The sequence below is a fragment of the Tamandua tetradactyla genome, chromosome 1, assembly GCF_023851605.1.
Source record: "Tamandua tetradactyla isolate mTamTet1 chromosome 1, mTamTet1.pri, whole genome shotgun sequence".
NCBI classification, from domain to species: domain Eukaryota; kingdom Metazoa; phylum Chordata; class Mammalia; order Pilosa; family Myrmecophagidae; genus Tamandua; species Tamandua tetradactyla.
The window spans coordinates 101,909,261-101,921,489 of NC_135327.1; the positions used below are offsets into that span (position 1 = coordinate 101,909,261).

The 12,229-nt window shown below is 42.7% G+C and overlaps 1 protein-coding gene across 5 annotated transcripts in view; it reads left to right on the top strand.

Annotated features, from left to right (window-relative positions):
- CDCA7L (cell division cycle associated 7 like) overlaps positions 1-12,229 on the top strand; it is a 231,233-nt gene that overhangs the window by 140,103 nt on the left and 78,901 nt on the right. For 2 of the 5 annotated variants that reach the window (XM_077122205.1, XM_077122206.1), the window contains exon 1: positions 6,526-6,671. The exons of 1 other annotated variant lie outside the window; for it this stretch is intronic. In XM_077122205.1, the coding sequence (XP_076978320.1) occupies positions 6,606-6,671 (66 nt within the window). In that variant the 5' untranslated portion in view covers positions 6,526-6,605. Of the gene's footprint in view, positions 1-6,262; positions 6,286-6,525; positions 6,672-12,229 lie in introns of those variants that run through there. 2 more of the 5 variants (XM_077122208.1, XM_077122207.1) reach the window with 2 other exon arrangements.

Here is a 12,229-nt window from a genome sequence, read left to right on the forward strand (position 1 = left end):
TTTTTCTTTTGCTGCTTTGGGTATAAAGTCTAAGAAACTATTGCTTAACATAAGGTCCTGAAGATGCTCCCCCTATGTTTTTTTCTAGTAGTGTTATATTCACAGCTCTTATTTTAGGCCCTGTGATCCCTTTTTTTTTTTCACATGGGCAGGCACCGGGAATCGAACCTGGGTCTCCGGGGCATTGCATGTGAGAACTCTGCCACTGAGCCACCGTGGCCTGCCCCTTTGATCCATTTTTGAGTTATTTTTGTACATGGTGTGAGATAGGGGCACTCCTTCATTCTTTTGCATATAGATATCCATTTCTCCTAAAACCATTTGTTAAAGAGACTGTTCTGTTGTGGTTGAGTGAACTTATAGCCTTGTTGAAAACGAATCGATCGTATATGTGAGTCTATTTCTGAACTCTCAATTTGGTTCCATTGATCAATATATCTATTTTTATGCCAGTACCATGCTGTTTGGATCACTGTAGTTTTGTAATATGTTGTAAAGTCAGGCAATGTGAGTCCTCCAACTTCATTCTTCTTTTTCAAGATATTTTTGCTTATTTATGACCCCTTAGCCTTCCAAGTAAATTTGATGATAAGCTTTTCCATTTCTTCAAATAAGGCCATTTGAATTGTGATTGGGATTGCATTGACCCATAAATCAATAAGGGTAGAACTGATATCTTAGCTATATTTAATCTTCCAAACCATGAACAAAAAAATGTCCTTCTGTTTATTTAGGTCTTCTTTGATTTCTTTTAGCAATGTGTTGTAGTTTTCTTTTCTTTTCTTCTTTCCAAGGTCCTTTACATCCTTGGTTAAATTTATTCCTGTATATTTGAATCTTTTAGTTGCTATTATAAATGGAATGTTTTTCTTGATTTCTTCCTGAAGTTGCTCATTACTAGTGTATAGAAACACTACTGATTTTTGCATGTTGACTTTATATCCTGTACATTGATGCACTTACTTATTAGCTCTAGTAGCTCAGTTGCAGATTTTTCAGGACTTTCTAAATATAGGATCATGTCTTTTGCAAATAGTGAAAGTTTTACTTCTTCCTTTCCTATTTGAATGCCTTTTATATCTTTCTTTGCCTGATTGTTTTAGCTAGAACTTCTAGCATGATGGTCAATATGACTGGTGACAGTTGGCATCCTTGTCTTGTTCCTGATCTTAAAGGGAAAGCTTTCAGTCTTTCACCATTGAGCATTATGTTAGTTGTAGATTTTTCATACAAGTCTTTATCATGTTGGGAAAATTTCCTTCTATTGCAATATTTCAGTATTTTTATTAAGAAAGGATGCGGCTTCTGGGAAGATGGTGGAATAAGATAGGCTGGGTTCACCCTGCTCAAAGGAATAGCTAGAGAAGTGACAGAAAAATGACCAGGACAGCAGCTCCTGGGTACGAATGAGCCCAGAGCATCTTCCGCACTACATAGGGAGGTTCTGGATGAAAAAGGCGATGAATTGACATGCAGAGAACTAGAGACCATCCAACTAGTGCAAAGAGCCTATTGTGTCCCTTTCCAAATGGAGGGCCAGAGCCTCAGGAGTACATAGACAGGGAGGGGGAAGAGGAAGTAAGCCAAGCTGTGTCCCTTGAATGCGCCGCATCCACGTGCCTAAGTGTGGCACCCCTACCCCATGACCCAGTAGCCCTGCCAGCGCCCTGGCCCCTCCTTACCCTTGCATCCCATCCTGCTAATTCCTGCAACCCCCCTACCCTGTGCATGTGTAAACTTGTGTCCCAACCTCCATACCCCCATACCCTGTGCCTGGCTGCGGTGCACGTGTACACCCAAGCCCCACCCACTGCGTATGTGCATACCCATGTACCACCCTTATGTGCACCAAACCCCACATCCCAAACCCTGTTCCCTGATCCCCATGACCCCTGCATCCAATGCATGTGTGCTAATGTAACCTGCCCACACACCAGCCCTCATGTCCCCACGCCCTGCTCTCCGGATCCCTCATGCAGGTACACCACACAGCCCCCATGATCCACCTCACGCTGCACCCTGCCTTTGTGTTCCCCACACCGTGCCCTACCCTTGTGCTCCAAGGCCTGCCCAAGGTGCACCCCACCCCCACAGTCCTCACGCCACCCCTCCATACCACATACCCCACACTCCATGCTGCTGGACACAAGCAAGCATAGCAGTCTTGCCCAGCACCTAGCCCTGCAGTACAACCCCCCCCACCACACAATCGTTCCCCATCCCTTGTCCTATGCCCTGCCCCAAGCCCTTTCAGCAATTATAAAACCTTAGAAGAGGGCAACGTTGGCTCAGTGGCAGAGTTCTCACCTGCCATGCCAGAAACCTAGGTTTAATTTCTGGTGCCTGCCCATGTAATTAAAAAAAAAAAAAGAAAACCTTAGAAAAGTGAGGGAAATCAATTTCCAAAGTAATGCTTCTAAGACACTTACATGCCTCGAAGGCAACAGAAAATCACAAAATCAATGAAGACACAGACAGATACTGCCCAGCCTAATGATCATATTGAAACACTGGAGGAGACAGATGTTGTAACAACTAATCAAAGATGTTCATATAACTCTACTAAATAAAAAAAAAAGAGATGGCTAATGACATAAAGGAGCTCAAGAGGACACTAGAAGAGCATAAAGAAGAAATTGAAAGAATAAATAGAAAAATGGCTGATATCACAAAGATTGAAAATGCTGTAGACCAAATACAAAATATACTAGAAACACACAACAGCAGATTTGAAGAAGTAGAAGAAAGAATAAGTGAACTAGAGGACAGGGCAACTGATTTCAAACACACAAAAGAGAAAACGGCAAAAAAGGGAAAAATTTGAATTGAATCTCAGGAAAATGATGGACAAAACACAGTGCCCAAATATAAGAATCATCGGTGTCCCAGAAGGACTTTCACAACATAGTTTTTCGGAGCAGATGGGGAATGGTCACAATTGAAAAAGTAAATGAAAGTGGATACAAAGGTAATACAGCATAGGGCCTGTAGCACTGTGAGAGCTCAGGAAATTAGCTGCTATTACTGGGTATTAGCTAGGGTTCTCTAGAGAAACAGAATCAGCAGGAGATATCTGAAGACATAAAATTTACAAAAGTGTCTCATGTAACTGTGGGGATGTAGAGTCCAAGGTCTGTAGGGCAGGCTGCAAGGCACAAAGGCACCCAGTCATTGTTAAATGACAAGAGACTCAATTCTAGGTCCTTTCTTCTGCAAGGGTTTGGAAATTATATCTCTGATTGTGTCTCAAATTTAGGGGTTCCCCCTTCTAGGTTAAATCTTATCTAATCATGAGAAGAATGTTTCAAGAGACTAAGAGATTGGGAACAACCATGGGGGTTATCTTGTTTAACTGTCCCTTTATTTATTTGTGGTCAAATGTAATTCTAGGTAGTACTCAGATATTTACCCACCTTGCTTCCAGCTCTTGCACAAAGGTGGATTCTCTGTGAGTTGTCCAGAGCACCAAACTGACATGATCCTCTGTTGTAGGGGATGGACACAGGGATTTGCCCACAGCTAAGCTCTGTGGAGAGGACAGGCTGTCCTACTATGTCTACTGTCTACTGTGGAGTAGAGATGAGAAGTTTTGACACCTTTTATAAAGCAATAATTGTGGGCCAGGGTTGACTACTGTGCTGGTTTTAAAGGAAGCATGTCCCCTAAGAAAAGCCATGTTTTAATATAAGTCCCATTTCATAAAGGTAGAATCATCCCTATTCAATACTGTATATTTGAAACTGTAATGAGATCATCTCCCTGGTTGATGTGGTTTAGTCAAGAGTGGTTGTTAAACTGGATTAAGAGACAACATGTCTCCACCCATTTGGGTGGGTATCGATTGGTTTACTGGAGTCCTATAAAAGAGGAAACATTTTGGAGAAATAGATTCAGAGAGACTCAGAGAGAGCAGAGAATGCTGCAGCACCACGAAGCAGAGAGTCCACCAGCCAGCGACCTTTGGAAATGAAGAAGGGAAATGCCTCCCGGGGAGCTTCATGAAACCAGAAGCCAGGAGAGTAAGCTAGCAGATGACGCTATGTCTGCCATGTGCCCTTCCAGCTGAGAGAGAAGCCCTGAACTTCATCGGCCTTCTTGAACCAAGGTATCTTTCCCCGGATGCCTTTGATTGGACATTTCTATAAACTTGTTTTAATTGGGACATTTTCTCGGCCTTAGATCTGTAAACTTGCAACTTATTAAATTTCCCTTGTTAAAAGCCATTCCGGTTTTGGTATATTGCATTCTGGCAGCTAGCAAACTAGAACAACTACCAATCAAAACTCTCCAGTCATTTAAAGCAGATTTAATGATAGCATGTCATCACAGATTTCTTGCCTTATTCAAGGTCCCATGGAACAAGCGTTTTTATTCACTTATTTGAAAGCAACAAGCTAGCATAGATTTCTAGGTGGAGATGTCTGAAAGGAGTTTTGCAGACATCATATTTTCTTTTCCACTTCAGGCACATGTGTACTATTGCTTTTGGGAAAGGACTTAATTCCTGCGGTACTGTTCTGAACCCCAATGCTCATGTATTCTAACCCCATCAATACCCATGAGTAGAAGTATCATCACAGGGTGATGTTAAAAATCCCCTAGTCCCTTAGGGATTCCCCAGAAGACTCCTATACACAATGGAACCAAAATTTGACAATGAAACATAACACCATAGAATGTAATACAATCAAATGTGTAGGCTTTGCTGGCAGAGGAAGAAGGTTTCCAGGTTGCCATATGAAGACTGAGAGCTGGGTAAAGCAAACTTCTAAGGCAGGAAAGCTCAGCTGTTTACACGTTTCCAAGTAATACCTAGGATGCTAGGTATTTTGCAAAATCACTCATTTAAATACCTTTCCCAAATAGATTTTATGCAACCTACAATAAAAAGAAATAAATGCAAGTAAGATCATTGGTACATGGGGAAGTAATTATACCAAAAGAAAGAACTCTGATGGAATAAATTTTACTCTGAGCTTCCTGGCAGCCAAAGGAAAGAAGTAAAGACTAATGGAAACAATGTTGGGCCTGGAGGCATAAGAAAGGATTTCCAATTTGGCAGACTGCTGCTGTCACTTACTAGCAGAGTGTCAGGGATCTTTTTCTTAATGTATCTTTTAAAATTCCATTTTCTTATTTAAAATGTGAGGACAAGAATTTGTAAGAACTTGAGAGAATACAAGGAGATACAGTAGTGAAGGGAAACAAAAGCATAATAAAAGTGAAAGTAGCTATAATCAATAGTTTACATTATCCAATTAAATGAAAACAAAACCTTTTCTTAAGTCAGACAATGTTTTACTGGTCTTACTAAACCAGAGGGTCTGGAACAGGGAGAGCAAATATCAAATGTCTGCTGATCCAATGGAGGAAGGCAGGCAGGCAGGCAGTTCCCAGATGTTTTCTCCTCAAATTTGAGGAAATGTTTGGCTGGCTTCATTCACTCCTTCACAAACAAAAGATGAATGTCAGATCCCAGGCAGCCAAGAGGGGACATAGACGATTTTATGCAGTGACTGTTCCACTATGAACTGCTGACCACAATCTCACTGCCCAGCAAACCTGCTATAATGTTGGGGCAGTTCTATTTACCAGCTCCCCAATACCTACTTTAAGCCTTCCACAATCTCAGACCACTTAATTCTTCACTCTTCAGAGCTGAGCTCCAAGAAATTTTCCTCAGCCTTCCCCAAACTTACCCCTCCTGTTAGTATCATTTACTTTTTCCTTTATTGCATCTACCACAGTTCCACATTTACACTTATTTGCATCAGTATTCGATTAGCCCCTGAATATTTGATTAGCTCCTGAGCCTGTAAGCATCATGAGAGTTTAGGCCTGTTTTTGTTCACCATTGTGTTTCCAAGCCTAACAGGGCGCTTGATACATGTAGGTGCTCAGTCTTGTTAATTATTGTTCCTGCCTGCTAGGAACTCTGTCTAGTGGGGCGAGACTTGCGTGCATAATGGTATAACAATGGCTCTCAAATGTTGCAGCGGCTTTTGCAACATTTGGTCCTTGATAAAGAAACCTTGATAAAGTGAACTCCAGAGCAAAATTTTGGGAGGCGTCCGAACCCTGCCCCCTTACAAAAATAAAAAAAGCAAGACCTGAAGCGGTCCTAAGAACCTTTCCCGGATCAGGGGCACCAATTCCAGCAAAATACCACGCTGCAGGGCACAACCTGGAATAAACCCTCCAAGCAGCCGGCAGCAGTGCGGCCGAGCGGGCCAGCTGGAGACTGCGCCGGGACAGCCCCCTATCATTTCTCCCGCGCGAAACCCGGTAGGACCGCTCCACTCCCACCCTCCGCTGCAGGGGGGAGCCCGGCGCCCCCACACTGGTAGCGGCCTCTGGTCGCGCTCAAATTTAGCTCCCCTCTCGCGCTGCGGGTGAACTGACATAGTTTGGTAGCGAACTTGGGTCAGTGGTCCGAGCCTCCGGGCCCAGCAAGGCGGTGCGGAGGAGGCGGCGCGGCGCGCTCCCCCTGTCCCGGGCGCCAAGTGCGCCCCTCCCTCGGCCCGCCCGAGCTCCTGACGGAGAGTGCCGGCTGCACGGCTGCGGGTCGTTCTCGGTGCGCGCGGCCCGAGGCGAGCCAGGCTCCCATGGTCTCGTGCTGGCAGGAGGCTGGAGCCCCGTTAGGAAGAATGGAGTTGGCTCCTTGCTCCCAGGTGAGAGTCCGGCCGCCAGCCGCAGTTCGGACGCATCCCCGGCCTGACTTCTCTTGCGCCCGGGCCCTCTTCCCTGCCGGGGGCTGGAAACGTGGCCCTTGGCAGCAGCGCTGTGGATCGGGCGCGCTCCGTTCCGGAACGCCGGAGTGGGCGCGCCCCGCAGGTGCGCTCCGTGGGTCACTTTTGTGCCCCGGGACTGGAGAGGCTGGGCGCCTTGTTGAAACCCCCGGGTGCGTGTCCGGGGGTCGTAGGCTGGGCTGCTGTGGCCACGGGCCCAAGTGAGAGTGCATTTCGAGGGGGGTTGCAGCAGGGAGGCTGCTCGACGCAGCGACCACGTTTCCAGTGCTCTTTAGGGCCCAGGGGTCTTTATTGGTGCGTGTCCCCCACTTCCTGCGGTATTGGCACAGAGATAAGGAAGTTTAAGAAAACTGTACATTTTTCCAGAAGCATAGACGAGAGTCAGACCAGACCAACCCAGATAATGGAGTTTGTTCTAGAACTTTTATAAATGTTTTCAAGAAATTTGTATCTACTTGGGGAAATGGCAACGCCGTAGGGCCAAATTTAAGCACAGACACACGCGCACACAAAACTCGAGATTCCGAGCCGCACGCACAGTACGCCCTAGTTACGCATTACAGTCCTGACTAGGTTTTAAAACTCATTAGAAACACTTGAGAGTAAGTTCCGTAAATGTTTGAACGCGTGGTGGGACTGTGAACGTGACTTTAATGTCCTTTTTAAAAACTTTTTAAAAGGGCTTTCCCCTGTTTTCCAATAATGAGCATATATTTTATGCTCAGAGGTAAACAATAAAACACTTTTTTCAAACGAATTAAAAATAAAAACTTTCAGAAAGGGCAGGAAGCAGACATGCCGCTGCGTGGGAGCCGGAGAGATGCTTTGTGCCGGGGTTGGGTATTTTTTGTTTGTTTCTTGCTTTGGTAAGAACTTCTGGATCTCTGCTTCCTGCATACCTTAGAGTGTTGTTTACCTGCTTTTCTCCACCTAGATACTGGGTTCTGGAGAAGGGGAGGCGGGGTCCCGGCGTTGGGGACTTGAAGAGCCCGGTCTGCGCTCGGCGGCCAGTGGTCCAAGCCACTGACTGTCGCTGTGACCACTTAATTTGTGACGGCCTTTCTGAAAACGTGCATTTGAGAAAAATCTGTTGTGGATGTTTGTGAAAAAGGGTATTTTTAAAGCTTCGGCAGCAAGGGGCAGTATTAAAAACAAGGAAACAAATAGTAACGCAAGCCTGTGGATTGAGCCAGGGTCAGCTTTTTTTTTAGTGGGGGGGTAGGGGTGGGGGAATGAGTTTTACCATAATACGTCTGAAAGTCCTGTGCTTCTGGGAGTTTCGGCATTTCCAGAATTCTAAAACAAAAGAAACAAAAACACCAAAATGGAAAATCCTTCTGGAAGGACATTTGAGACCCGTGTGAATTTCGTAAGAAAATGTACCTTGATATCGTACCACTTCGCAGACCTGTGGTCCTGCTGGAAGTAGCTTTGTGCTTCCTCCTGTTACATATACATAGTTCATGCTTAGGAAATTCAGAATGTCCCAGAATGTATAGAAGGAAGGGAAAATTATATTGTCAAATAACGAGGCCAATTTTTGGTAGTTTTAAAATGTTAAATAATCTATTTGCCTTGTGGGGGTAATCCACAAATTATATCCGACCCATTATGCACCAATTAGGACAAATTACTACATGTAAGATGATCAGGTTTTTTTTTTTTTTTTAAAGACCTCTTAATTGGCAGCACAAATTAAGATGTGTGATGATTTTTCCAGTGGAAATGCTCCTGTTCATCATAATTTAAATGTAAGCAGATTATAGTCACTTTAATTTAAATTAGTGGAGAGTGGTGCTGTGGGGGTGCAGGTGACTGCAGATAAGAGCACTTAATGAACATTTCAGGCACAGCAAGATGTTAAATTCATGTGGTTCTGTCCCTTACCCCACCCAGCCTTATGAATAAAACAGTGTGATGAACTGCCTGAAGCTGCATTACTCCACATTGAACATGGTTTGCTAGATGTGCAGTGGGTTTTAATCCCACAGTACAGTAAATATAATTTCCATCCCTTGGGAAGCACAGAGCTGAAAGGGGTTTCCAGCAAAGTTGTTAGGCTTAATGTAATGAGTAGGAAGGAACCATGGGGACAGAGACATTCATTTGAACTCTGAACAACTTTCTAGCCTCGCCTTTTCTAGAATCCCACCGGTGTGTAGGATTTGATATCCTGATAGTGAGTATGCCTCCCATGGGCTTTAGACCTTGTTAGGGTGATCATTGTGTCTTCGTGATTTTATATGGAGTGACAGAAATTATACCCAGGAAAAGCAGGGAGATTGGACCCTTACTAAGAGCTCTCAACACCTCAGTGCACAGCAGTTGGAGGAAGAGGCTGCCTTAGCTGACCATCAGAAAAGCTAGTGGGTCCAGCATGCCACTGTGGTTCTCTTACTTTCTTTTAGCTCAAGAGTGCAGGTTGGACTCTTTGAGAAGGACATGATGAATATATGTGGAACATGCTGTAGAAGGGGCGAAGGGGAATTATTCTGGTATTGGCTGTGTAGCTATAAAGTGTACCCAATAGATTCTAGCCCTGTGGTTGAAAATGTGACTGGAGCACCTGAAACTGGTCACTGATAGGGTCGTTTTTGATTTCTTGGAAGGGCATCACTATGATTTGCCTCTTTAATAGTCTCATATTTTAAATCTTTTTAAAAAAATCTGTATTTAAACAGGCTGCTTGGGCTTTGTTTTGCTGCACTATCACATGAATAACAGATGAATTCTAAGCAGGAGAAAATATCAGAGATCAAAACAGTTCTGATCTGGTCAGGTACACAGGACACAAAACTGAGATAGTTATGTAAATTAAAACAATTTATGAATGTTATTAATGTCAAATTAATGACAAAATCAATAAAGTCATTTAAATAGAAAGGTCCAGGCCCTATTTTAAACTGGTGTTCCTCAGCTATTAGCATTCTCTTTAAGCTATAATTTATAATTTTTTACCAAGATACAGTTTTGTTTTAAAAAGACAGCTTCAGTCATCAGAATGATACAGGCTATTTGGAGGTGGGATGGTCATAAAATATTGGTGGTACCATTTTATTTTTTTCATGAAAAGCAGGGTTTTCTAAATGTTGTAAAATAATAAAATTCAGAAGCATATATAGTAAGCATAGCTGAAATTTAACATGCAGAAGTTTGTCTCCCATAGTGTTTTAATTACTTAGGCTGCTGACAGCAGATTCTGTGAAATGGTTTGGCTTAAATAATGGGACTGTTTTAGCTTACAGTTTGAGACGAAGAGAATGTTCAAATCAAGGCCTTGGCAAAGTGCAGCTTTCTTCCTGAAGACCCCCTGACGACCCCCTGAAGACCAGCAGCCAGAGATCCATGGCCAGGCTCATGGTGGCATCTGTAGGTCTAGCTCTTCTCTTCAGGAGTTTGTTGATTTTAGCTTCTTGCTTCCCTGGCTTTTCTCTCTCTCTGTGTATTCATCCCCTTTATTAGGAGCCCCAGTAAGAAGGCTCAGGCCCATCTTGAATGAGGTGGGTCACACCTTAACGGAAGTAGCCTCATTAGAAGATCTAGTTACTGTGGATCCACACCTACAGGATCGGGTTAAGTGTAAGAATGTGTTTTTCTGGAGTATATACAGCTTCAAACCTACACACAGTAATAAATGCTAGTGCCCTGTGGGTAGCACAAACATTTGTCGTGAATTCTCACATTTGTCATGAATTCTCACAGTGTGTAATGGGTCTCCAGAGTTTTAGTTCAAAGAGTTGACTCTCCTTGCCATATAATCGTAAGCTGGATGGCAGAGGGTTTCGTGATTGGTTTAGTCCGTTTATCAGATGTTTGTTGTGCACCTGCTTTGTGCTAGGCGTTGTGCTGATTACTGTGGAAGAAATAAAGACTCAGGAAAACACCATTCCTTCTCTGAGTTCTGCAACCCCCTGCAACCCCTTAATTAGTAGATCGTTCTGAAAGTCCTTGACCCTTTTGCTTTTGCAGGGCTCAGCTTCGTGCCCTTGGTTATAGGAGTGGGAGAAGAGTTCAAGACATCTTCCCTTCTCCCCCAAGGAATTATCAAATACCCTGATACTTTTTATGAGTCATGCCGGGCCAAGTGCTTCAAGTTACCAGGTGTAATCCTTACTGTAATTCTGTGGAGTAGGTAGTAGTATCTTACATTTTAAAGTTAAGGCTAAACTGCTAAATGTGCTCAGGGCAGTCCAGCAAGAAAGGAGCTGAGCCAAGATTCCAGCCTGTCTCCAGAGCCACTGGCTAGCATTTGTCACTGGGGTACTGGGGTCAGTGGCGTTGGCAGGTCATGAAACATTCACTGAGATAGTTTTGTGAGGCTAGAAATCTTTGTTCAACATTTGCTGAGATGATCAAGGACATGTCAAGTCCTTAAATGTTAAGGGGTGTCACAACTTTTGACTTTTCTTATACTTTCTCTTCCTTTTAACTAGCAGGGCTGGAGTGTTACAACAGCTGGTTGGATTCTTTTTTAGGAACATGTCAAATTATGCTTTGGACAGGATTCCTAGAACACTGTAAAAGTCACTCAGGAGTATGGGTCAGATACACAAAGCCTTTTACACAGGAATGATTTTTACTCAATTTTCTTTTGTGTAAATAATATAGTGTTAATATAAACTGAAATAAAAAGAAATCATTGAACTATTGCTCTGAAACCCGTACCTACTTTCTGTGCTTCATTTTCTAGGAATTTTTCTATTTATTGTTTTTCTGTATTTGGTCATTTTTGCATAACTTATATAGTATGATTGCTGTTTGAATTTTATTTGACACCATGATTACTATTTTTCTGAGTAACTTGGACTCTACAGTTTTCACTTTTAATGACTGTATAGTACTTCTTTGAGTGGATGTATATTTTATGTATCAAGTTTTTGTAAAAAAAAATACTATTCTTTATTGAAAGAAACCTTCAATAAATATTTCGGAGAAGGGTTACATAACTTATGCCTTGTGTTGGAGCCCACACCATTATTATTTTTTTTTTATTAATTAACGGAAAAAAAGAAATTAACCCAACATTTAGAAATCATACCATTCTACATATGCAATCAGTAATTCTTAACATCATCACATAGATGCATGATCATTGTTTCTTAGTACATTTGCATCGGTTTAGAAGAACTCGCAACACAACAGAAAAAGATATAGAATGCTAATATAGAGAAAAGAAATAAAAGTAATAATAATAGTAAAAAACAAACAAACAAACAAACAAACAAAAAAACCTATAGCTCAGATGCAGCTTCATTCAGTGTTTTAACATGATTACTTTACAATTAGGTATTATTGTGCTATTTTTTAGTTTTTGTATCTAGTCCTGTTGCACAGTCTGTATCCCTTCAGCTCCAATTACCCATTATCTTACCCTGTTTCTAACTCCTGCTGAACTCTGTTACCAATGACATATTCCAGGTTTATTCTCGAATGTCCGTTCACATCAGTGGGACCATACAGTATTTGTCCTTTAGCTTTTG